Source organism: Macrotis lagotis, chromosome 2 (assembly GCF_037893015.1).
Source record: "Macrotis lagotis isolate mMagLag1 chromosome 2, bilby.v1.9.chrom.fasta, whole genome shotgun sequence".
In the NCBI taxonomy this organism is placed as follows: Eukaryota; Metazoa; Chordata; class Mammalia; order Peramelemorphia; family Peramelidae; genus Macrotis; species Macrotis lagotis.
This window is the reverse complement of record NC_133659.1, coordinates 8,715,026-8,739,962: the sequence shown is the minus strand read 5'-3', so window position 1 is coordinate 8,739,962 and position 24,937 is coordinate 8,715,026. Positions and strand designations below refer to the sequence as shown.

The 24,937-nt window shown below is 37.2% G+C and overlaps 1 protein-coding gene across 5 annotated transcripts in view; it reads left to right on the top strand.

The window, feature by feature from the left end:
• Positions 1-24,937, top strand: part of LRRC7 (leucine rich repeat containing 7) — a 594,014-nt gene that overhangs the window by 266,745 nt on the left and 302,332 nt on the right. For all 5 annotated transcript variants that reach the window (XR_012475461.1, XM_074221205.1, XM_074221202.1 and 2 more), the window contains exon 5: positions 242-320. Coding sequence is in view for 4 of the 5 variants with exons in the window: in XM_074221205.1 (XP_074077306.1) it covers positions 242-320 (79 nt within the window). In the remaining variant the exon portion in view is untranslated. The remainder of the gene's footprint in view (positions 1-241; positions 321-24,937) is intronic.

The following is a 24,937-nucleotide window of genomic DNA, read 5'->3' as shown; positions in this document are numbered from 1 at the left end:
TTTTGCATAAAACCAGTTATTAGATTTATTTATTAGATCAATAAATATCCTTTTATGTATGCATCTACAAAATTATTTTAGAGATTTACATATTTACATATCATATTTAGATGTTATTCATATAAATCTAGTACATGAGTTTTGCCTTTATTATGAATATGATATATGAATAATGGTGACAAATAAGAGAATTTTTTATTGGCATCTCCTCCCATTGAGTTTTCTCTTTTCACATTTTCAGGTGTGCAAGAATTTCCCGAAAACATTAAGTGCTGTAAGTGTTTAACAATTATTGAAGCCAGTGTCAATCCTATTTCTAAGTGAGTATTGCTCTTTCTATTTCTATTCATATTTTCACTCTCAGGACATATGTATATATCTATATCTATCTATCTATCTATATATATATAAATAAATCTAATATATACATATATACATATATATATATGGAGAGAGAGAGAGAGAGAGAGAGAGAGAGAGAGAGAGAGAGAGAGAATTTACATTTACATTTGGAGTGATTTGAATTGAGTTGTGTCTCTTTTTCCACTTGGTGTCAGATCCTATTCATATAAGAAAGGCAGCCAGGGAGAAATCAAATGGGCAAGTATGTACGGGTCACCTGGCCAGTGTTGAACTTGGAAGTATGATTAGAACACCTGCTGATTTTTCTGTAACATCCACAGTTCAATCAAGGGTTTTCCTCACAACCCTACATGGTGTGAAGTACAGGTATTCTCATCTCCATTATTCAGGGAGGGAAGCTGAAGTTCATGGATATGATTTGCTCAGGGTTATTCAGCTGAGAATAAGCTCAGATCTTCTGCCTCCTCTGCCTCTGCCACACATGCCACCCCCCCCAATGTTCTCTAGGGTTTCTCTAACTCCTTTCCTTTCTCATCTTGGGCACAGCCACTGGTCAAGGGACTGGCATGAGATGCAAATACATTCCAAAAAAATGGGTGTTTAGATTTTATTTTCTGAACTGTGATTTCATCCATGTAAGGCACTAACTCTATGTGTACAGAACCGTACTTACTATTGCATTTTATAGTCTTACAGTTTTTACTTTTATTTTACTTAGCTAGGACTTTTACATCTCTTCAAGGTATACAAATATCTCATTATATCCTCACAATCACAATGTGAGATGGGTACTATTATTAACTCCATTTTACAGTGAGGAAATTGAGGTGAGCAGCAGTTAAGAGATCATGCCATTAGTAAGTACCTGAGGCTAGATTTCAATTCAGGTTTCCCTCCGTTTAGCAATCCACCCACTGAGGGATTGGGTGACTTGCTCTGGGTCACACACATAGATTCTGGGTCAGGTGTGGGACTTGAAAACAAGATTTCCTTACCCTAAAGCTGTTTCTTTCTACACTTTGTCCTAGTACCAAAAGCAGTGGGAATCAAATTAAAATGCAGTTGAGAAATGTTTAGCAAAATAAATGAAAATGTTATTAGAATACAGATCAAATCAATATGGGGCTTACTAAGTCACCATGTAGACCCCCAGAATCTCTGGTCAATGGTCCCCATTTCTTTTGTTTGAAAGATTTTATTTATTTTGAATTTTACAATTTTTCCCCTAATCTTGCTTCCCTCCGCCACCCCCCCCCACAGAAAGCATTTTGTTAATCTTTACCCCCAATTAAGTTAAATATCACTATATTATATGACACAGACTCTCAAGGGAAAAAAATCAATTATTATTGTTCAAAGGTCAATGATTGTTCTTCAGATTGTTCATTCAGATGGTTCTGTGATCTTAACCCGTGAATAATCCTCCCAAATATTCATATTGTAACCTCCCTCTTGGCCCTTCCTATTACGCTCTTGGTGCCGGACTATCAATTAATCAATTAATTGATCAATCAACAAGTCTTTAGGTGCTCACTATGAGGCAAAGAAAATCTTTTAAATTCTCTTAGAACTGTATGATACAGTTGCCAAAATCAAATGGAACCGTGCCTATTTTTAAGGGATTTACAGTCCTGGAAGGAAGTGATCAAAATTATATTTAAATAACATTAAAAGGACCTACTATGTTCCAGGCTCTATTCTAAGGACTTTATAAATATCATCTGATCTGATCCTCACAGCAAACTTGGAAGTATCTGCTGTTATCATCCTTATTTTACAGTTAAGGAAACTGAGGCAGAGAGAAGACAAGTGACTTGCTCAAGATCATAAAGATAGTAAGTCTCCAAGACTGGATTTGAACAGGATTTGCCTTTGGTCTGACTCCAAAACCAAATTTCCAACAGCCATGCCTCCTGCATGCCTGTGTAATGAAATTTCAGAAGTGACAGACCTCCTCAGATTCTTTATTCAGACAGCTCAGCAGGGGCCCATGTCTAAATTCATACAGAATAAGTAGGAAGTAGTTGATGCCACATTTGGGGGAGCAACAATATGGGGATGGATGGATCAAGAAATCCTTCATATAGCCAGTGATGGTCTAGATTTTAGGACTAAAAGGAACTATAGAGTCCAGGAGGTCCCAAACCTCCATTCTGCTGATGTAGCAACTGAGAGCCAAAGTAGGTAAGTGACTTGTCCAGGATCACATATCTGTATCTGAGGTGGCATTTGGACCCATGTCTCTCTGTCTCTCCATTTCCCTGTGGCCCTTGAGCTGAATTCCTGCTAATAAATACACAATTTCAATCAAAGTTTGAGGCAAACATAGGTGAGACATCTGGATAGGATAGATTCACAAATGTGTGGCATCAACAAGAGTTGCTGTGGGAGATTTAAGGAAAGAGGCAAGTTCATAAAAAGATCAATGAGTCCTTCGTGGAGCGGCCACAAATTATCCATGTGCATATGAAACCTTGAGTTTAGAAATGTTTTCCGTATCAATTTGTTCCCATGATATAGTGGAAGATATCCTGACCTTGGAATTTGCAGAGTTCCCAACTTGGTCATAATTTAGCTGAGTGACCTGCCTACCTCCCACTCTTTCTCTCTCCCTAATAAGTATGCCCCATTTTCCCTCAATGGTTCTATTCCATTATTTCTCATCCCTTATGGTCCCTGAAATTTATGTCAACATATTTTAAACCTAAAATTGTTCCATAACTAGCATGGATTAGATGAGTCTAAAGCCCCTCTCAACACAAGTCAACATTTTAATTGTTAGACTGCTCCAGAATAATTATTAAGTATGTGCAAATACCATGAGGTTAAAGACTAGTCTTGATATGTCTTCCAGGACCCATCATAGGAAACATGAGCCTAGCTCACTGTAAACACTCAATAACAATTTTTATGATGGAATGAATGAAGTGTTGCTAAGGACTAAGAGTCTTATAGGAAGAAATAAAAAACAGATGCCATTGTCTTCAATATGCTTATAGTGTGGTTGGGAAAATAAAACATATACAAATAACACTGATACCAAATAGAATATGGTAATTGCAAGAGATGTATAAATGGCAGACATAAGAAAAGGTTAGGCCTCCTTGGGCCACATCCCAAGTAAAATCAATGTTTGTTCTGAGGAACAGCCAAATTTCTATTAGAGTGGGGAGATAGAATATTAATGTTAATAATAACTATGGATTCCACATGCCCCAGGAGAATGAGGAAGTAAGGAAAGAGGTGAAGGGGAAATATGGAGACAATGGAATGGACAAAAGAGTCAAGGCCACAGCGGTTCTTAAGGACCTCCTTTTTTCCGGTACTGTACTAAGTAAGCAGTGAGGATATAAAGCAGAGCAAAGCCAAAACCCATAAGCCCAACCTAGTCCCTGACCTCAATGGAGGAGACAGCTGTGTACAAACAAATATAATCAGGATAAACTGAGATCATTTTAAAGAGGCCTGGGCCGAAGGCCTCCACAAAAGCCAGCAAGGACCTGCAAGGCCAAGGTGTAGAGCCTATTTGAAAGCCTGGGTCATTAAAAAGACTGATAACATTCTGAAAAAGGGAAAAAACTAAGGGTCAAAACCATCTTGAAGTAGCTTTCCCCAGAATTCTGTAAACAATTTAAATATTTTTAGTTAGTGGTTTTTTTCACTATACTCAATGGTAGTTTCCACCAATCTTTTTTTGCAAGATTTTGAGTTTTGCATTTTTCTCCATCTCTCCCTTTCCCCTTCCCCCTGACAAAAGCAATCTAATATAGACTTTACATTTATAACCATGGTAAAAAGAGACCCATATTGATCATATTGTGAGAGAAAAATCAAATCCAATCAAAAAAAATGAGAGGAAAAAATGACATAATACATTAGCCAACTTCTAAAAATTGAAGATTCTAAGTTTGAGCTTCATTTAAACTGCACACTTCCTTCTCTGGATATGGAAGGTATTTTCCATCACAAGTCTTTTTTGATAATTGTACAAGTCTATCATAGTTGATAATCACCCCATATTGTTGTTAATATTTCAATTATTCTTCTGGTCTGTTCATTTTACTGTGTATCATGATGTTTCTGGAAGGAAAAAATCATCAGTTCAAGTCAATTCATCGCATTCTTGAGTGGGTGTGGCCCTCTGTTAGGTGCTTGGGAAATACAAGATTGAAACCACTGGATTTAGATCCAGAAAGCGTCACAATCTAGAGAAGGGAAAATATTTGTCCAAATCCCACAGACTTTATCCATTTTATCCATTGCCTCTGGGATCACACAACAAATTCACTAACTCTCCTCGCAGAGGGGAGATGCTCAGAGGGTTAAGGTTGATGCTTGGCTCAGTCCAGTGTCCTTTTCCCTCTACTCCATTTTCACAGGTAGGATAGAAACATGTTATAGAGTACACGGGACTTCCAGATTAGGAGATGGGCAAGTGCGGAACAGATTACAATAACAGTAATCATAATGAAGAGTTTAGATGCCACTTATTTACAAGCCACATTGGGGCCCTCAACTCTATCTGGAGCATGTGAGCGTGCCCACAATAACATTTCATCAAGCATTCGTTATTTTTACATTCTTTTTGTCAAAGCTTCTTCATCTGTAAAAAATCTTAATTAAGAAGGCTTTGTTGAGCAAATACTAAATTCTCAACTTGGGGAGAACTGAGAGGACCCCTGTGTGTGTGTGTGTGTGTGTGTGTGTGTGTGTGTGTGTGTGTGAGAGAGAGAGACAGAGAGAGACAGAGACAGAGACAGAGAGAGACAGAGAGAGACAGAGACAGAGACAGGAGGGGAGAGAGAGTGAGTTACATCATAGAATGAATCTATACATCCAAGTATTTATTGAGCTCTTACTATGAATGAGATGTGTTTGACTCTGGGGACACAAAAACAAAAGGACTACAATGGGCCCCTGCCCTCCAGAAGCTTGCATTCTATGAGAATGATGGAATCCCATATATTCAGAGTTAAGGGGATCTCATTACAATCTCATCCAACCACTGGCAGAAAATGAATCCCCTTTAAAACATCCAGCTTCTGACTGAAGACCTTCAGGGAGGGTGAAACCACCATCTTTCAAAGGTTCCTTTTCCATTTTGGACAAATCTCATCCTTAGGAATCCCTGACCCTCACCCCCCAACCCCCAACTCCAGCATCAAGGGTAAACTTGGCTGGATAACTAACTTCCATCTATTGCCTCTGTTTCTGTTCCCCCAAGATCATCCAACAAATCCACTAGCTCTCCCAAATAACCATCATTCAGATACTTGAAGCCACTATCTTCCCCTAAATGTATTTTGGATCAAATGAGATCTGACTGTGCTATCTTTCATCTTTAGCTTTAAAATAGCGAAGTGTGAATTCAAAAGATAAAACTGTAAGAGCAGAGGAAATAGCCAATCTTCCTTCATCTCTCTCAGCCATCGGCACTAGCTATTTCAGCTACCAGATTCTTAAATAGCCTCCCAGCTGGTATGGAGAGTCCAACACTGGCATTATTCGTGATCTGGCTTTTCCTTCAGATTTTTATCCAGCTCCAGCTCCTTAATGGGTGACTCTGAGCAAGTCTCACAACATTAGGAAGCCTCACTTTTAATCAGCTGTAAAATGGGAGTGGCGATAGCTAGAACTTCACTCTTAGGTTTGACATAAAGAACAAATGAAGTAATATACGTAAGGCCCTTTGTCAACCTTAAATCACCAGAGCAATAGTAGTTATTACTAAAGAAACCCTCTCCAAAGCTCCACTATTTACTAAGAATCAACCAAAGAGCAACAAGCTATTTGGTTATTATTCATTATGTGGATTATGTTGATCATGTGATCATGGAAAAGGACTATTGACTTAGAGCCAAAAGATCTGAGTTCAAATCCCACCTGAATGACCTTGATTAAATTTCCCTAGGTCTCTTTTTTTATCTAGAAAATGAGAAAGTTGTTCAGTCTCTGAGAATCAGGTCAGGATCCAAGATCCTATTTTAAATTTTCACTGCATTGAATTAAAGCTAGGCGAACTCTACCTTTGGAAAGAAAGTCACAGTTGACAGCTATAGAAAACTCATCCATTGGTGTGTTTGAAACCTTTTTTTTAAGTCAGTCAAATATAAAAAAACCACCTGGTAAGTCTTTAAGTAATATAATTATTGGGTTATTTAAAGCTCCTCTGCCTAGTCAAGTTTGTTATGCAATGGCTGTTACATGATGGAAAAATTTTAATTTTTTTTCCTTTTGGTGAGCAACAATTCTTTTTGTGTCAAATGCATTTCTTTTTAAAAACACAAAGGTTGGAGGTTCTTTTTTAAAAACTGTGATGAATGAATATTAGTTAACTTGGATATAGAGGGAAAAAATGCATTACCAAGCATAAAGTTAGAGAGGTTTGTTTTTCCTGAGGCTTCCTACTCCAAGGAGAATCTCTTTGAGTTAGGTCATAGAGGATGGAGAACTAACCTGAGAGGAAGGATGACCTTGGTTCAAGTGGCACCACTAACCTATGGCTGTCTGACCTTCAGATGCCTCCTTAACCTTTCTGGGATCAGAAAAACTCTTAAACCTCTCTCTCTACCAATTTATAGACCACAGAGGAAGCCTCTCTCTAAGAGTCCACCATGTTGATGGAATAAAAGGTCTATCCTATAGAATGGGCAGACCCTTCTTAACTGACAGGAGTTTGAAAATCTTAGCATAGAATATATGAAATTTAGGTGAGCGTTCTAAAAGCCATCAAAGAAAGCTCATTTTTAAAAACCATCACATGAGCTTGCAAGTCACTTCTACAGCACAATAGTGAAAAGTCCCATTATGCTATGTTTTCTTTGTTATTAAAGAGATAATAATGGTAGCCTGGGATAATGGATAGAAGGCTTGTTTTGGAGTCAAGAAGAGGCAGAATTCAAATCTAATCTCTGGTGTTTATTTGCTATGTGACCCAACAAGATATTTTCCCTCTCTTGACCTCAGTTCCCTCATCTACAAATGGAATGGATAATTCCTGTACTTTCTGGAGCTGTGGTGAGACTCAAAGGATATAATACCCACAAAATACTTGGCCAAGACACCCAAAATGCATCAGTGTATATATATATTTTTAATTTTTTGCTAAGCAATGGGGTTAAGTGGCTTGCCCAAGGCCACACAGCTAGGTAATAATTGTATCTGAGGCCAGATTTGAACTCAGGTACTCCTGACTCCAGGGTCATTATTTTCTCCACTGTGTCACCTAGCTGCCCAATGCATCAGTTTATAAAAAGTGATCATGGACCAGAGGACTTAGAAGAGGGAAGGCTGGGCTCTCATTCCCAGCTTAGATATTTGTCAATTGTGGACCCCAGAATGAATCATTTCTCTTTTGGAGCCTCAGGTTCCTTGTATTTGAAAATAGAATCCCAGCATGCTTCTGATGCTAAGTCCATGGTCCTGGATTCATCACCTTCTTACTGCTCCTCAGACAGAAAACAACAGCCTCCGACCTCACCTAATATGCTTAATCTTATGTTAAAGAGAAACATATTATTTACACTTATATGCTAATTCAAAATAGAAGCGTGACTGTGGGTAGGCACATGTCTCTCTTGTGCATACAAAATAAGGTGAATAAAAAGTCAAGTAGTACAATGCACAGAATTCTGAGCTTAGAGTCTGGAGATCCTGTGTTCAAATATGACCTCCGACCTTAGCTGTGTGACCCTGGGCAAGTCACTTAACCTGTCTGCTTCAGTTTCCTTACTGGAAAAAGGAGATAACAGCTCTTAAGCCCAAAATCGGACCTCAGACACTTCCTAGCTGTATGACTCTTGATAAATCACTTTACCTCCACTTTTCTCTGCTTCTTCATCTATAAAATGCAGAGAATATTAGCAGCTATGTCCCAGGATTGTTGTGACATAAAATGGGGCCATATTTGTAAGGTGCTTCTCCGACCTTCATGTCCAATGTAAGCGCTGCTTATTATTATCAAATAAGGCAGACATATTTGGTGTTTAATAATATGTGCATTTCCATCTGTGTGTAGATGCCTATGCAAACACTTCACACGTGTATGATTAAATATTAACGAAAAGGTTTGTTAAAGATATATAGTTATTAATGATAGATAGATGCAGATTTGTGTATCTAACTTCAGGACATTTTCTAAGGAGTATCTTGAGGCTTCTGTGACCCTTCTCCTATAGTTCCCTTGGCCAAAGAAATTGCAGTGAACGTTTGTCTCTATTTGTCTTCTTTTCATAGGACAACCTGTAATTCGATTCAGAGAGCACTTAGGGAGCTCCCCCTGGAGACTGGCACTCTTCTAGGGGGCTGCAAAAACAAAAATGAAACAGCCTCTACCTTCCAGGTGTTCTCGTTTTCCTGTAAGGCATGGCTGATGTTTTCATCCTCCCATAGAAATTTTATATAATAAGCCCAATGGTTCTATTTCATGAAATTTTCCCTTTATAACATTTGTTTCTTTTGAAAGCAAGCCTGAATTTGGTTAAATAGAGAAGAAGTGTGACTTGGCACATAGAACCCTAAGGAAATGGAACCCAGTGCTGTGAACCATCCACCTCAATGGAGGGAAAGAATCAAACTCAGGAAGTCTCTATCAATGATGTGCTTGAACGATTGAGTCTACCACACTTTGTTAAGTTCTATTCATTTTGAGCACCTAACAGGTGGATTTTAGGAGAGTTATTTACAATTCATAATAGAGAAACTAAAAGATTTTCAAATTATTCATTGGCTAGGGAGAAGGGCCTGGACATAAAATTTTATCTCAGTAAGGAACTTCCTTTGAGCCAGGTTCCTCCACCAAGATAGATCTTCAGCTGGTCTGAAACGCATTGATCTAGAAATTTCTTTAGGGTATTAGAAATCAAAGGATTTTCTCATAGTCACACAGTCAGGATGTGCCATATGAAAGGCTCAGCTTTTCCTTACTCTAAAACTGGACCTCCATCCCCCTATACCACACTAACTCTCATTATTATTAATTTAGATATTAATATTCTAAAATATCCCTAATAGTTATCACTATAGTTCAACAAAAGTTGTATTCTGCTTCCAATTCAGATATATAGATGACCTTGCATATTGAAAGGAATGTCCTATGCCCATCACACGCTCTGGCAGGTTCTCTTATTCTAAGTCAATTTTCAATATGGTCCCATTGACAGATTTGCCCACTCTCCAAAGACTGTTCTCCCTTTAGATGAGGAGAATGAGAAGGCAGTACAGACTACCAGAACTGGACAGTTCTTACATGGATGCCCCAACCAAGAATCCATTCAGAGTATCTTCAAAGAATAGTCACCCAAAGGGCGTGAGGAAAAGTCTATCACCTCCTGAGGAAGTCCCTTCTGGTTTGGGACAATTGTAATTGTTAGAAAGCTTTGCCCGGCTTCGAGCCTAAACATGTCTGTCGCTCTGACTGGCTGGCTGACTGGTTCATTCTCCCTCTCTCCCTTCCTGCTTCTCTTCCTCTTTCTGTCTCTTTTTTTCTCTTCCATACTACCTGTTTCTTCTAGTTCTGACTTCTAAATCCGAACAAAGCAAATATAATCCTTTTCTCCCTCTTCCAAGCGCCAGTTACTCAAATATTGAAAGACAACTAGCGTTTTCTTCCCCGCCCCTGAGTTTTTTCTTCTCCAAAATGAATAAAGTTTACATAGCATAATTTGGAAGCTTGTTGGCACACTAGATGACCTCCCATAAGGGGTAGGGCCAGCCCTTGACTTAGTAAGATCTTGTTTCATGGAGTTGAAACCAGGGAAAGAAACAGATTCAGAGTGTAGTGGACTCAAAAATCCAGCTTTTGCCTTCTATAAAAGAAGGCTTTGGGGAGAGGCTCTTGCCTCCATGGGGGGTGGGGGGAGAAGAGGCTGAGGAAGGTGGTGTCAATCAGGCCTTGAATTAGCAACTCATTGATGAAATTCAAAGTGATGAGTTCACCCTGGGAAAGCTATCTGAATCCAAGCAGAGAGAAGAAGCCTCAAAATGGAGTGAACTTAGGTTCTCCCAACTCCCAGTTCTTTATCCAATCCAATTCAACAATCATTTATTTGGGGTTCCTTCTATTGCACAACCTAGCTGCCTCATTAAAAGAGTCAAAACATTTGTTTAAAAGATTCATGCCTACATGTCTTAAAACTTCCTTTAGGAAGAGAGGTAGAAGATTCTGGACATAGCACTGAATAATGTTTTATTCAATTCAAAATGAATATATCTTAGGAAATGGTGGGTTACTGACATGGGCTCTACTTTCTCTCATCTTTATAAACTATTTTATGAGAAAACTATATATGTATATTGAGGGCATTCTTGATGAAAACCACACTTTTATCCAATGGACAGCATCTTTATAGCTAACCAAGGGGCTTTATGAGAAATTCAGAGAATATAAGTTCCTGACATATGTGTGTGTATGTGTGTGTGTGTGTGTGTGTGTGTGTGTATGCTTTATTGATTTTAAAAAAACTTATTCAGGAAACAATTCATTCTTGAAAGATTTCTTCAATAAAAATATCTGTCATAGATACATTAAAATTAAACAAGATTCTCTGACAACTGTGAATCTGAAGATAATTTTTGTTTAATGATCAGTGTGTTTAATGATAACATATATAATATAAACCTTGAAATTTTCAAGTATAATATAAACCAGAGTGATATAAAAATACTTCATTAAGGTCACCACATCAGCACATTTCTTGGAATAGAATAAGCTCTCAAAAATGTTTATTTTCATTCTTTTCTTCCTTTCATTTATGAATATCATGAAAAATATTTTGCCCAGGTTCAAAGAATTCCCTAAGAGTATCACATTTACATTCAGTGTACTAAATATTAGTAACATAAAGGGCCATAAGGTCATTGCCTTAAGGTAGAGAGATCAAACACATATTTAGACATGAGCTTTGAAGTAACCAAAGGACTTAGCATAGGGGTTATTAACTTGGGGTCAATCCTTGGGTAAGACCATTCACATTAGAAAGCCAAGTGGATGAAAAACTGACATTCTATGTTAATGAATGAACTAGCAAGCCATCAAATTAGGTGTTGGGTATGAATTGAGATACAGGTTGGAGAGTAGAAAAAATGACAAGGCAAGTCCAGAATTGAGTAGAAAATACGGTGCTTTCAATTATTACAAACTACTCTTTTCTACCAAAGCTCATCTTCCTGTGATTTTATATCACTTAGAATCACCATTAACTCAGAAAAAAATCAATAGTACAAGTAACCAGAGGACATTGGAGCAAATAAGAGTGAGTATATGCAGTCTGCAACATTACCAGCATAAGTAAAAGACATCAATGGAAAATCTATATGAAAAGCTGATAGGTGAGTTATTATAGATAGCAAATGAACATGCTTAGTGCTTTATGGTATCCTTAAAATATTAAATAAAATAGGAAAGTGTTCATTGCTTTAGTTCTATCTTCCATAAAGGATCTGTGGAAAGATACAGATAAGATTTATGGAAAGACATGCTTGAGAAATAACATGAGAAGATGTGGAGGAATGGTTAAACCAATTAATCAAAAATCCATTATATTGTCAAAGTAGAATTTCCATTATTTGTTCCCCATCACTCCAGTCTTCTTTCTACTGGAAATATTGCCCTTCAGGCAAAATTATCACTCCACAATTTCTCAAAGTGTCTCAAAATGTTACCTTAAAAACTTCTCAACTTTGAACCCAGTTTTCTTCATAATTATAATCTGCTTCAAACAGCCTTTATCTAAACCAGTGATTCTTAAATATTCTATGGGTCCCTTCTCAAAACAATGCTTGTTGCTAACCTTCGTAAGTAAAAAAGAAAATACTATAGCTCAATTAGACTTTAGTGAAATTACAATGCTATCTTCCCTATTTAAGTTCATAGATTCCCCCAAAATCAACAGATACCCAAGGATTGACCCTAAGTTAATAACCCCTATGCTAAGTCCTATGGTTACTTCAAAGCTCATCTCTAAATATGTGTTTGATCTCTCCACCTAGATGCCATATACCTTATGGCCCTGTACACTACTAATATTTAGTACAATGAAAGAATAAAATAAGTGGTAAATGAATACTTGAGACTTTTTATTATTGGTATTAATATTTGTCAGTTGCAATGATCAGTAATCATTTATTAAAGAAAGTTTATGTAGGATTATAAAGCTCTTTGAAGATTGCTCATAGTGGTTCAATGGATAGGGTGAATTTAAATTTAAAATCCTTCACTGATAAAGATGACCTTTGATGTGCCTAGGTATTATGCTAGATGCTAGGGATACAGATGAAATAGTGGCTTCAAGGAACATGCCTTCATTTGTGGAAACCAATGTGTACAAATATAAGTGTGTAAGAAATATTAGCAAAATAAATGGAAACTAATTTCCAAAGATAGATCCCAATAACTAAGAGATCAACAAAGTCCCCATTGGAAGACATGACTTTTGATCTAACTTTTGATGAAAACTCTCAATTTCAAGAGATAGAAGAAAAGAGACACAGCATCCCCGGCATGAAAGATAGTCACTTCAAAGGCACATAAAGAAGACATCAAATGTCCTAGGTGAAGTATAACAAGAAGGTCAAATTGGTTAGAATGAAGAGTACATTAGGGAAGTTATATGTAATAAATGGCAGCTCAATGGTGTAGTGGATTGAGCACTGGCCATGAAATCAGGAGGACTGGAGTTCAAATATGGCCTCTAACACTCACTTGCTATGTGACCTTGGGCTCCACTTCACCTTCATTGCTTTGTATCCAAGGGCCATCTCCAATCATAGTGATCCATTTCTGGCCACTGGACCCAGATGACTTTGGAGGAGAAAGTGAGGCTGGTGGCTTAACACAGCACCCTCTCACTCAAATCCAATTCATGTGCTTGTCATGGAATCACCTCCCCGATAGCATAGTCTTCTTTGGCAAAGGTCAAAGGGAGGACTTTGAATAGTATACTACAGGTAGGAGGGAGTCACTGGAGTTTACTGGGTGTGAATGAAGTGGATGGCAATATGGTCAGATATGCTCTTCAGGAAGATCATCGATGCACAAAACTGAATGAAGTAGGGAGGTCTAGCTAGGCTATCAGAAGGCTATTGTGATAGACCGAGAGAGACGTGATAATGCCTCAACCAGAGTTGTGTAAGTGGAAAGAAGGCAGCATGTATGAGACAGTCAAGACAATATTTGATAACTGAAGATATGTAGAGGGAGTAAGAATAAGAAAATGAGGAAGCTGCCAAGGTTGCAAACTTTGATGTCTAAAGGATGTAAATGCCCCAGAGGCTTCAGCAAGAAATTCCCCAAAAAGATGAGGTAGAATGGACATACTTCCGGGCTAAGGTGAAGATCAAGATTCACTGGAAGTTCAAATACTGAAGCTTAAGCTTAAATAATTTGTCCACATGAGAAGACAGAACTCCTTAGAAAAACCCAGATTTGGAGAAAGATTGAAAGCAAAAGAAAAAGGTGGACATTAGAGGATGAGAAGAAGCAATAGCATCAAGGAAGCAATACACATGAACTTGGACAGACTTTGAGAGAGAGAAAGAGCTAGAAGATCTGGCATGCTGCGACCCCTGGGTCACAAAGTGTCAACCACAACTGAATGACGACAACAACAGAGTGTGAAGGTTAAATAAAAACACCCACACACTCAAAAATATCTTAGTGCGGAAGAAGAAAAATACTTGCACTTAGGTTGACAGTTGATTTAAAAAGGAATATGAAAGGAAAAGACTTTACCCTTTCTCCTCCTCGCAAGGAAAAGGGCTCGGTTCTGTCTGTCTCTAGAGAGAAGGATATCCTTAGTTCTCAGTGAGTATTAAAGAAAAAGTCTCGCCTTTCTTTTTTTCCCTCATTCTAAGGGAAGGGCTTCAACTGAGGCTTAGTTACAGAAGAGGACAGCTGGGTTAAAGGAAAAACTTGATTTGATTCCCAGAGTACTAGAAATCTGAAACTCGACTTCTAAGATCTCAACAAAAACAACAAAGGAGTAAATTAAAAATAGAGATAGACAAATAGATGATGGATACAAATGATAGATAGAGAGATACATACATACATACGTACATACATACATACATACACACACTTTTATGGTGCAAGAAGACCTAAGGTGCAAACTCAGAAGAGGAAAATAACTCAAAAACACCATCAATGCTTTAAAGCATTAATCATTTCTGGTGGCAATGAATTGGAAACGAAAGAAACGTCTATCTACTGGAGAATGAATGAACAAACTGTGGTATATGATTAGGATGGAAAGCTATGGTTTTTATAAGAAATGATGAGTAGGATGCTCTCAGAACAAGATCCTACATGAGCTGATGCAAAGTAAAATGTACTGAGTAGAAAGTAGCAGCAATATGGTAGGATGTTCAGCCATGAATGACTTAATTTTTCCTCACCTAAGACAACTCTGAAGGAAGAATGCTCTCCTTTCTCAGAGAAAGCTGTTAGTGTCTTAATACAGATTAAAACATACTTTTTTATTTTATTCTACCTTATTTTTCCTTGAGGTTTTTTGAGGGGAGGGGAAAGTCTATGTTTTCTTTCACAACATGACTATTATGGAAATGTTTTGCATGACTACATATTTATAACCTATATAAAATTGCTTGCTTTCTCAATTAGGGAGAAATGGGGGGGGGGAGGAAAGGAGAGAATTTGAACTCAGAATTTTGAAAATAAATGTAAAAAAATTGTTTTTACATGCAACTGGGGAAAATAAAATATTAAGTAAATAAAAAGTAAATTACAAAAAAAGATTGCTCACAAAACAATTATACTTCTTTGAAGATGTGATACAAAAGTTTTAAAGGATATTATAGAAGAAATGAGAACTATGGATAAAACCACTAGAAAAATTATAATTGGTTTAGCAAAAGATATTATACTATCCTAGAAAAAATATATTCCCTTAAAAATTAGAAGGGATCACATGGGATTTAATGATTCTAAATTTCAACAAGAAATCTTAAAACAAAGTCAAAAGAATGAGAAAATAGAGAAATAGATAAGAAATTGTTTATCAAAAACAATGGACCCACAAAATAGAACAAGAAAAGATAATTTAGTCCTAGGATTACCTGAAATCAATAACTAAAACAAAAAAATCTAGATACCACATTTCTAGAAATGTCATATTTAGAATAAGAATCTTCAATCACCTTCTGAAATAAATCCCAGAATGAAGAATATCAGGAGATGGTCAATGCTAACATCCAGACTAAGGAAAAAGACCACAAAAGCAAGGATGAAATAATGGGATCTATAGCCAAGAATAATTTATCCAGCAAAATTATCCATCTACAAAAGGGAAACTGGTCCTTCAATGAAATAAAGGATTTTTAAATATTTCTGATTAAAAGGAGGGGAAAAGGTTAAAAAGAAACTTTGACAAATACAGAATTCAAAGAAGGGAAATGACAAGATAACAAATAGAAGAGACTTTTTAAAGGTAAACAATTTACATTCTAATGGAACAGGCATATTAAGAATGGTTCTTATAGAATCACGGTTTCACAGAAGGACATACAAAGAATCAATCAAAACAGAATATCCATTAGTAGTTTTGTTATATTTTGAATATGTTATAAGAAAAAATAGAGTTGTATTAATTAAGAAAATTGAAATGAAATATCAAAGACACATAATCAGATTTTACAGATAGAACTAAACCTAAGCATAGAAAGAGAGAAGGAAAGCACTTGAACTTCACTTTCATCCAAACTGGTCAAAAGATGATAGGATGCAGAGACTCACTTAGTCACATTCTGATTAATAAACCTTGAGCTTGGAGAGTGAATAATGGAGAAAGTTAAAAGGAATTAAGAGAAAGCCATGTGACCCTGAGCAAGTCACTTAACCCCAACTGACTCCCAGCAACAAAAAAAGGAGAAAGGTAATCATTTAAAATAAACAAAGAAAGAGGAACACAGAGAATCAAAGTATAATAGAAAAGAGAACAGAGTGAAATAAATCAATTACTATCATAACTGTGATTGTGAAGTAAATTAATTCAGCCATAAAGCATAAGAGGTTAGTGAAATTAGAAAGTAAAATCTAACAATATGTTGCTTACAAGAAATGGAATTGAAACATCAAATTCTCAAGAATAAAAATAAGAGGTTGGAACAAAATCTTATCATGCCTTAGCTGCAGTAACAACAAAAAAAAAGCAGAATTAGCAATTATGATTTCAGTGAGGGTAACAGGAAAAGCAGACTATTTCAAAGAGAAATAGGAAATAATATTTTGCTGGAAGGTAACACTGACAACGAATTAATTTCAGTTTTTAACATATATGCACCCCATGACATAGCTTCTAAATACTTATAAGAAAATTAAATGAATTACAAAGCAAAATAAAATTATAGCATTTAAGAGCTAGTCAGGAGATTAACATAAAGGATTATTATAATTAATTTCACAATGGCCCAATCATAATTATTCACCAAATGTGGTTCCCAGGTCTTAGGTGTCCCTGATACTCTCTAAGGGATTTTATAAGATCAAACCTAATTTTAATAATACTTTTTAGGTGTTAATTGACCACTTTTTCTTGAATTACATTTCTGTGTGGGGTCAGGTTTTCTTCATAGACCCTCGACCAAAACAACAGATCTCAACAGACTGCAGACACAAGCAAATACTAGAATCCAGCTGTCTTATATTAAACTAGACATAAAAAGACTTACAAAAATATGTGGAATAATGCCTTTCTTCTTAATATTACTTTTTTGCTTTGGAAAATATAGTTATTTTGCTTGAAATGTTTCATTTCTATCCATTGTAATGCCATTATTGTTATTTTATAAATTAATAAATATTTTCATTTTTTTATTTCTAATATATTAAATGTCAAAAGAAATAACCCACTAAAATGAAGGTTCTTTGGAGATCTCAATAATTTTTTTTTAAGAATTCAGAGGAGAATTGGAACTAAAAAGTATAAGAACCATTGCATTCTCTCCATACAGAAAGTCCAAATTTGCCTATACGTGCTCATTCAAATAAACAGGTATCTTTTTCAAACAAGCACCATTAGGGCCAAATCCCCATTATTCTAGAAATAAATAGTGTTCTCATTGACATTTCTTGGTAAGTGAATGTCTATCTCTGTGCTCTAGAGGCATAACCTATAAAACAGACAGAATGTAACCTGACTCAATTTAAAAGAAGAAACCATAATGTTGCATAGAGATACAGATTCTGTGAATTTAGTTATTATATAAAATCATGTAGGTAGCAACTGACTTTAGATACCTTTGATTTCTAGAGTAATATGCTGTTAGAATGAGGGTAGAAGGTGAAATAAGTAAACTTTGCAGATCCACTTGTCTTCTCAAAACAACATTAGAGGAAACAAAGCCACACAGACTCGACAAACTGCTGGTACATTCATTCCTGTGGGCTTCCCACTCAATATTTCCTTCTATAGGAAAATTTCTTTTGGACTAAAATTGCTAATAGCTGGATCTGGATGTGCCATAGAGTAGTATGAAGTTATGGCAAAAGTTAACCTATAGATGAAACCACAATATGTTTTCTTAGGGTCACTTATGTGAATAGATTTACATATAAAGAGTTGGTCCTAAACAAGGATTGTTTTTTCTAAAAGATAAGACATCATCATCACTATCATTTTCTAAGAGAAAGATCCAGATGGATATTAGAGCAAAACAGAATAATGATAGAAACTCCAACTGTCTGAACAAAGCATTAACAAATAAAATGTTTTGTGACATTGTCTGCCTCCACCATTAAAGAAAAACAGTGGAGATTTTATGGTTGTTTCTGAATTCTTCTATCAAAATTTTCTGTTATTGAATCACTATAGTCTTAATTATAATTATTTTAAGTTAATACTGTGACTAAAGGTGCATACAAATGTATATAAAGAAATAAATGGGGCATATCCAAAAGTTCGGTGAAGGTTTAAGTAATTAAAGATTAACCATGTTCAAAGATTCTTAGGAAAAAAAGGATTGAAAAAACTGAGGTGAAGCTAACGATTAGAATAGAAATGGCACTGATTATTTTATTTTATTCTTGAATTTCCAGGAGAATAGATCCAATTAACAAATAATGTGCTTTTTCTTTGGATCCTGCTATGACTAGAAATGACATTTCTAGACTATGGGGTTGTTTGAATCAGTTTGTGGTAGGATATCCAAATTAAGAAGAAAACAGATATACATCCCCCACCTAAACAAACATAAGCTATAACAGGTCTTGTTTGTTCACAAGACAATTAATCATACTTTTAATACAGTTCTGTTTCTTGAAAAATATCTCATTGTGAACTGGACAGAAGAAAGAGACACAGAAATGTTTAAATAGAAAATGTAGAATGGCAGGCAGGGAGAGGGAACAATTCCAGTTATTTGTAGAATCATAAATTTAGAACTAGAAGGGAACTCAAAGTTTATCTAGTCTAGTGCTTTAATTTTTACATATGAGGAAACTGAGGCCCAGAGACACAATGTAGATTACCCTGGTCCCTCTGTGAATAGCTGAGCAAGGATTGGAACCAAGGTCTCCAACTCTGAATTTCATGATCTTCCTACTATTCTTCATTATCTGATCAAATCAGATCATTTATATGATTCCCTTTGAAACTCATATGTGCATACTGCTCTGCTCCAATAGAATGCTCTGTTCAGTGCTATTTTAGTTTTTTTCCTTTGAATACTCAGTATCTAGTATAATAGCAGAAGTCTGATAAATGTTAGAGGATATGTATATAAGCACAGGTAGCTAGCTAGCTAGACAGGCTGACAGACACAAATGTATTTATGAAGAGAGGGGGAAGGGAAAGAGGGAGGGAGGGAGGAGAGAGAAGACAGTTGAGCAGCAATATGAAATATGGGTAATGTGACCTTAACTGAACTCTCTAGAAGATCTAGCAATTGCTTCAGTCCGAATCCTAAGCAGAAAATTCAAGAAAAAATCCAAGTGAGTCAACCTTCAAGCCCAGGTCAGCATAGAGAGACAGAGAGACATTTGTGAATATTGAGACGAAACAATTTAGCAAAAAACACACCATGAAGAAAAAAAGGAATTTAAAAGTACCAAAGACTTATTAACTGTATGATACTATTCTTAGCAACCATTGTATAATGGAACAAAGAACTTGGAATATGATATTCCAGAAGGCACAGGATCAAAACTTAAAATTAAAAACAATCAATCCACCAAAATTGAGTACATTCCTACAGGAGGAAGAATGAATCTTTAATGAAATAGAAGATTTCCAAATATTTCTGATGAAATCACCAGAGCTTTGCAGAAACTTAGAAGTGCCAAAGCAGGAGTCAAATTAAATATTAAAAGGTAAATGTGAGAGAACAATAATAAAAGAAACTAAGAAAGTACAAACTGCTTATATACTAATATGGAGAAATTATACAGATATCATCTTTATTATCATGAAGGGTCATGGAGTATGTAATGAAATGAAGGTCTTGAAGCAGTTCAGTTGATTTTGAAAATCTTAAAAGAATAATGGAAAGGGAGTAGAACAGTAGGGGAGAGGGAGAGTAATTATGAGGAAATTATATCACATGATTATGGTATGCAAATAGAGATGTATATAAACAAGGAGGAAGTTGGAGGGGATAGTGGAGAGTCTGTGAACCTCACTCTCATCTAACTGCTCATGTGAGGGAAGAATCTAGACACAGTCAAGTCTAGAAATGGATTTCACTGAAGAGGAAAAGGGGAGAATAATATGGAGGGTAGAACACTCATAAAGATGAGTCTTAAACAAATTAAACCTTAAGGAGGATGAAGTTTAAAGAGAGACTTAAGGAAAGAAAAAATAAAAACCCACGATTGAGCTCTGAATGAAAGAAAAGCAGAGTAACCAAAGCAGATTATAACCAACTTAAAGCACTTGGAACTGAGCTCACTCCCCCTATCTTACCATCTTCTGCTTCTTTTTGAAAGATTTTAGTTATTTTGAGTTTTACAAATTCCTCCCCAATCTTGTTTCCCTCCCCCCACCCCCGCAGAAGACATTCTGTTAGTCTTTACATTGTTTCCATGGTATACATTGATCTAAGTTGAATGTGAAGAGAGAGAGATCATACCCTTAAGGAAGAAAATAAAGTATAAGAGATAACAAAATTACATAATAAGATAACGGGTTTTTTCCTAAATTGAAGGTAATAATCTTTGGCCTTTGTTCAAACTCCACAATTCTTTCTCTGGAGCCATCTTCTTCTTTATAAAGTGGGGGAGAGCCCCTGAAGCAATAGATTTGTATACAAATTAAATAAAAATCAAATCCATCCATGATAAAGATTTTCCAACAGATAGAATCCTACAGATATCAATGAACAGTTAGAAGGTAAAAATAAGTAAAAATATTTTATAACTATATAAAAAGTCAAAAAAATCTTGGTGTATAAAGCACTTTAGAAATCACCATTTGTGGGGCGGCTAGGTGGCACAGTGGATAGAGCACCAGACTTGGAGTCAGGAATACCCAGGTTCAAATCCAGTCTCAGACACTTAATAATTACCTAGCTGTGTGGCCTTGGGCAAGCCACTGAACCCCATATGCTTTGCAAAATCCTAAAAAACTAAAATCACCATTTGCTGTGTTTGATAGTGTTGAACCTACCCATTTGTTTATATAAATCACCAGACAAAAGTACAATGATACAGGGCTGCTGACATTCTTTAAGGAATATTACTAGACAAAAAAGAAAGAGAAAGAGAAAGGGGAAAATATAGCAGAAGTTAAGGAAAGAACTTAACAAGAATGAGGAGAAAACCAGAACACACTAAATTGAAATTCCTTCATGACATGATTGGATGTATGAGTAAAGTTTTGGTGATTTGGATGCCCAAACCTGCAAAGATCTTCACAAATTTTTCTCTTATCATAGATAAGTGGATAGACTTCATCAGAGGAGCAAAAGAGGGGATAATTCTATTTGAAGAAAGGGTAAAAGTAGCAGTGGTTAAGACTAATGAAACAAATAATAGAAACAAAATTAATAAATAACAATGTAATATGAAGAACATTGCAGGAGAAACAGAAAGGAAAGCTTTGAAAAAACCTTGAGAATCAAAAGAAATTTCTAAATATTTTGAAGTCAAAAGGTGACAAACTTAAAAGAAAAGGTAGAAAAGCTGCCCAGGGCATACCTAATAAAGGAAAAACACATTTCTAATGCAAAAAATACAAAATTTAATAGTGATGCTAAAAGAAAAATGGTGACACTGGAGGATCCTAAAAAAAAACTATTAGAGGAATCTGAAAAGGAAGAAACTGTACCAAAACTATTGAAAAAAAAAGGCTGTGGGAGCCAAGATGGCAACAAGAAGGGATTAAGTCTTAGGAGCTCTCTGATAAAATTCATCAGCTAAGGACTCTAACTAAACTTTCGAGAGAGACAGAACCCACAAAGGGACCCAGTGAGGCAGTTCTCCTACTCAAGGTAACCTGGAAAAGAGCAGAAAGGCTCTGCTCCCCGGGGTCAGAGGGGGGCCACAGGAGGGGTGGCTCGCCAGAGCCAAAGAACATCAGCCTCCCGGAGGCAGCCCAGGGCGCTGGGAGCCGCACCTCACAGCAGTGGGGGAGTCTCCTGAGCTGCACCCCGAGGAGCACTGGGCACAAAGTGGGGGAACAGCGGGGGACTTCTGCCAGAGCGAGCACTGGAGCCCAGCCCTCGGGGCACACAGGGAGCAGCTTGGTCTTTCTTCAGCCCAGAGCTGGAAACAGAAGCAGGCAGAGCCAGTAAGCAGGAGCCTCCAGGGCATGAGCCCATTGAGCTGAGGGAGGGGAGTGGAGAGAAACTGCAAGCTCTGTCCTCTGCCCCTGGAACAGGACTCTGGGGCTCTAACCACATTCAGATCCTGATCGCAGACTAGGCCCCCCCATAGAACAGCAGGGCCCCCTCCATCTCAGCCCCGTGGTAGAGGGGGGTGCTTATGGTCATTCACAGACCAGGAGGGAGGACAGAGCCTCACACACTGAGACCCTTGTGGGAGTGCCCCAAAAGCTCAGGAAGCACCCCCAGACCAGGCCCAGGCTGGGAAAATGAGCAAGCAGAGAAACAAAAGGAAGACTATTGAGAAATATTTTGCAAATGAGCCCAAGGAGGATCAAAATACTCAGTCTGAAGATGAGGGAGCACAAGCTCCCGCATCTAAAGACTCCAACAAAAACAGAAATTGGGCTCAGGCTATGACAGAGCTCAAAAAAGACTTTGAAAATCAAATGAGGGAGTTGGAAGAAAAACTGGGTAAAGAAAGGAGAGAGATACAGGAAAAACATGAAAATGAAGTCAGCAGCTTAGTCAAGGAAATCCAAAAAAATGCTGAAGAAAATAGCATGCTAAAAACCAGCTTAGGTCAAATGGATAAAACAGTTCAAAAAGTTATTGAGGAGAAGAATGCTTTAAAAAGCAGAATTGGCCAGATGGAAAAAGAGATAAGAAAACTCTGAGAAGAACAAATCCTTCAGACAAAGAATAGAATTCAGGGAGATTGATGAATTTACCAGAAATCAGGAATCAATACTTCAAAACCAAAAAAATGAAAAATTAGAAGAAAATGTGAAATATCTCATTGACAAAACAACTGATATGGAAAACAGACTTAGGAAAGATAATTTAAAAATTATTGGAATACCTGAAAGTCATGATCAGGAAAAGAGCCTTGACATCATTTTCAAAAAATTACTACAGGAAAATTGCCCTGATATTCTACAAGCAGAGGACAAAATAGAAATGGAGAGAATCCACCGATCCCCCAGAGAAAGAGATCCCAAAAAACCAACCCCTAGGAATATTGTAGCCAAGTTCCAGAACTCCCAAGTCAAAGAGAAAATATTACAAGCAGCCAGAAGGACACAGTTCAAATATCATGGAGCTGCAGTCAGGATCACACAGGACTTAGCAGCATCTGCATTGGAAGCTCGTGGGGCTTGGAATACAATATACCGAAAGGCAAAAGAGCTTAGAATGCAGCCAAGAATGAACTACCCAGCAAGGCTGAATGTCCTCTTCCAGGGAAAAAGAGGGACTTTCAATGAACCAGGGGAATTTCAAATGTTCCTTTTGGAATGGCCAGAGCTGAACAGAAGGTTTGATCTTCAGATACAGGACTCAGGTGAAGCATGGAGATTGGAGAAGAGGGGGGAAGTATGAGGGACTTAATGAGGATGAACTGCATGTATTCCTGCATAGAAAAATGACACTGATAATACTCATATGAACCTTCTCAGTTAATAGAGCAGGTAGAGAGAGCTTTTATAGTTGAAGCACAGGAGAAAGCTGAATTCAAAGATAAAATATGGTGTAAAAATGGAGTCAATAGAAAAAAGGGAAATGGAATGGGAGAAAGAAAAAGGAGGGGGGGAATAGTTCAAGATATTTCACATAAGATTTTTTTTTTATTACAATGAGCTATTGCAATGATATGGAAGTGGGAAGGCAAGAGGGAATGAGGGAACCTTTGCTCTCATCAGAGATGGCTAGGAGAGGAAACAGCATATACACTCAATGGGGTATAGACATCTGGAGTAAGAAGGAGGGGGGAGCAGGGGGAAGGGGTGGGGATGTGAATAAAGGAGGAGAGGATGGACCATGGGGGAAGAGTGGTCAGATATAATACATTTTCTTTCTTACTTCTTGCAAGGGGCTGGGATTGGAAGGCCTGCCCAGGACCATGGGGCCAGGTGGATGCTAGGCTTAAGGGGTGGTATGGGGGCTCAGGGCTTCTTGGCCCCAGGACCAGGGATCTGTCTGCTGTGGCACTTGACGACCCTACAGCAGAGTCAGAGTGAAAGGAGAGAGAAAATAGAGTACATGGTAGTGGAGAAATAAGAAAGAAGGGAGTTGTGGTCAGCAATGGCAACGTTGGAAAAATATGGAAGTAACTTTTGTGATGGACTTATCATAAAGAATGTGATCCACCCGCGAGAGTTGTTGATGTTGGAACAAAGACTGAAGCACATTTTTTGTTATTATTATTTGAGGGAGGGTGCAGGGCAAGTGGGGCTGGGTGGCCTGCCTGGGGCCACATAGTAGGGTGATCTTTGGGTGTCTGGGGCCGGATTTGGACCCAGGTGCTCCTGGCTCAAGGGCCAATGCTCTGTCTGCCACCCAGCCACCCCTACTATTATTACTATTTTATTTTATTTTGGGTCTTTTTTCTTTCTTTTTTTTTTTTTTTTTTTTTTTTTTGCAGGGTAGTGGGGATCGGGTGGCTTGCATGTCACATGGCTGGGTGATTGTTGGGTTTACAAGGCTGGATATGGATTCAGGTGCTCGTAGCTCCAGGTCTGGTGCTTTGTCCATTGCACCACCTGGCCATACCTACAATTATTACAATTATTTTTTATTTTAATTTTTTTCTCTCCCCTTTAATTTTTTCGCCCAAGCAAGTCTTATCTATATTCATGGGGGAGGAGAGGTATTTTGTTTACTTGTAAACAAGAATATTTTATTAATGTAAAAAAAACATTTGTACAAAATGAGAATAAAAAAATAAATTTATACTTAAAAAAGGCTGTGAAGGTAGAAAACAGGAACTTGATGCAAATACGTTTCATTTTAAATGTGTTGA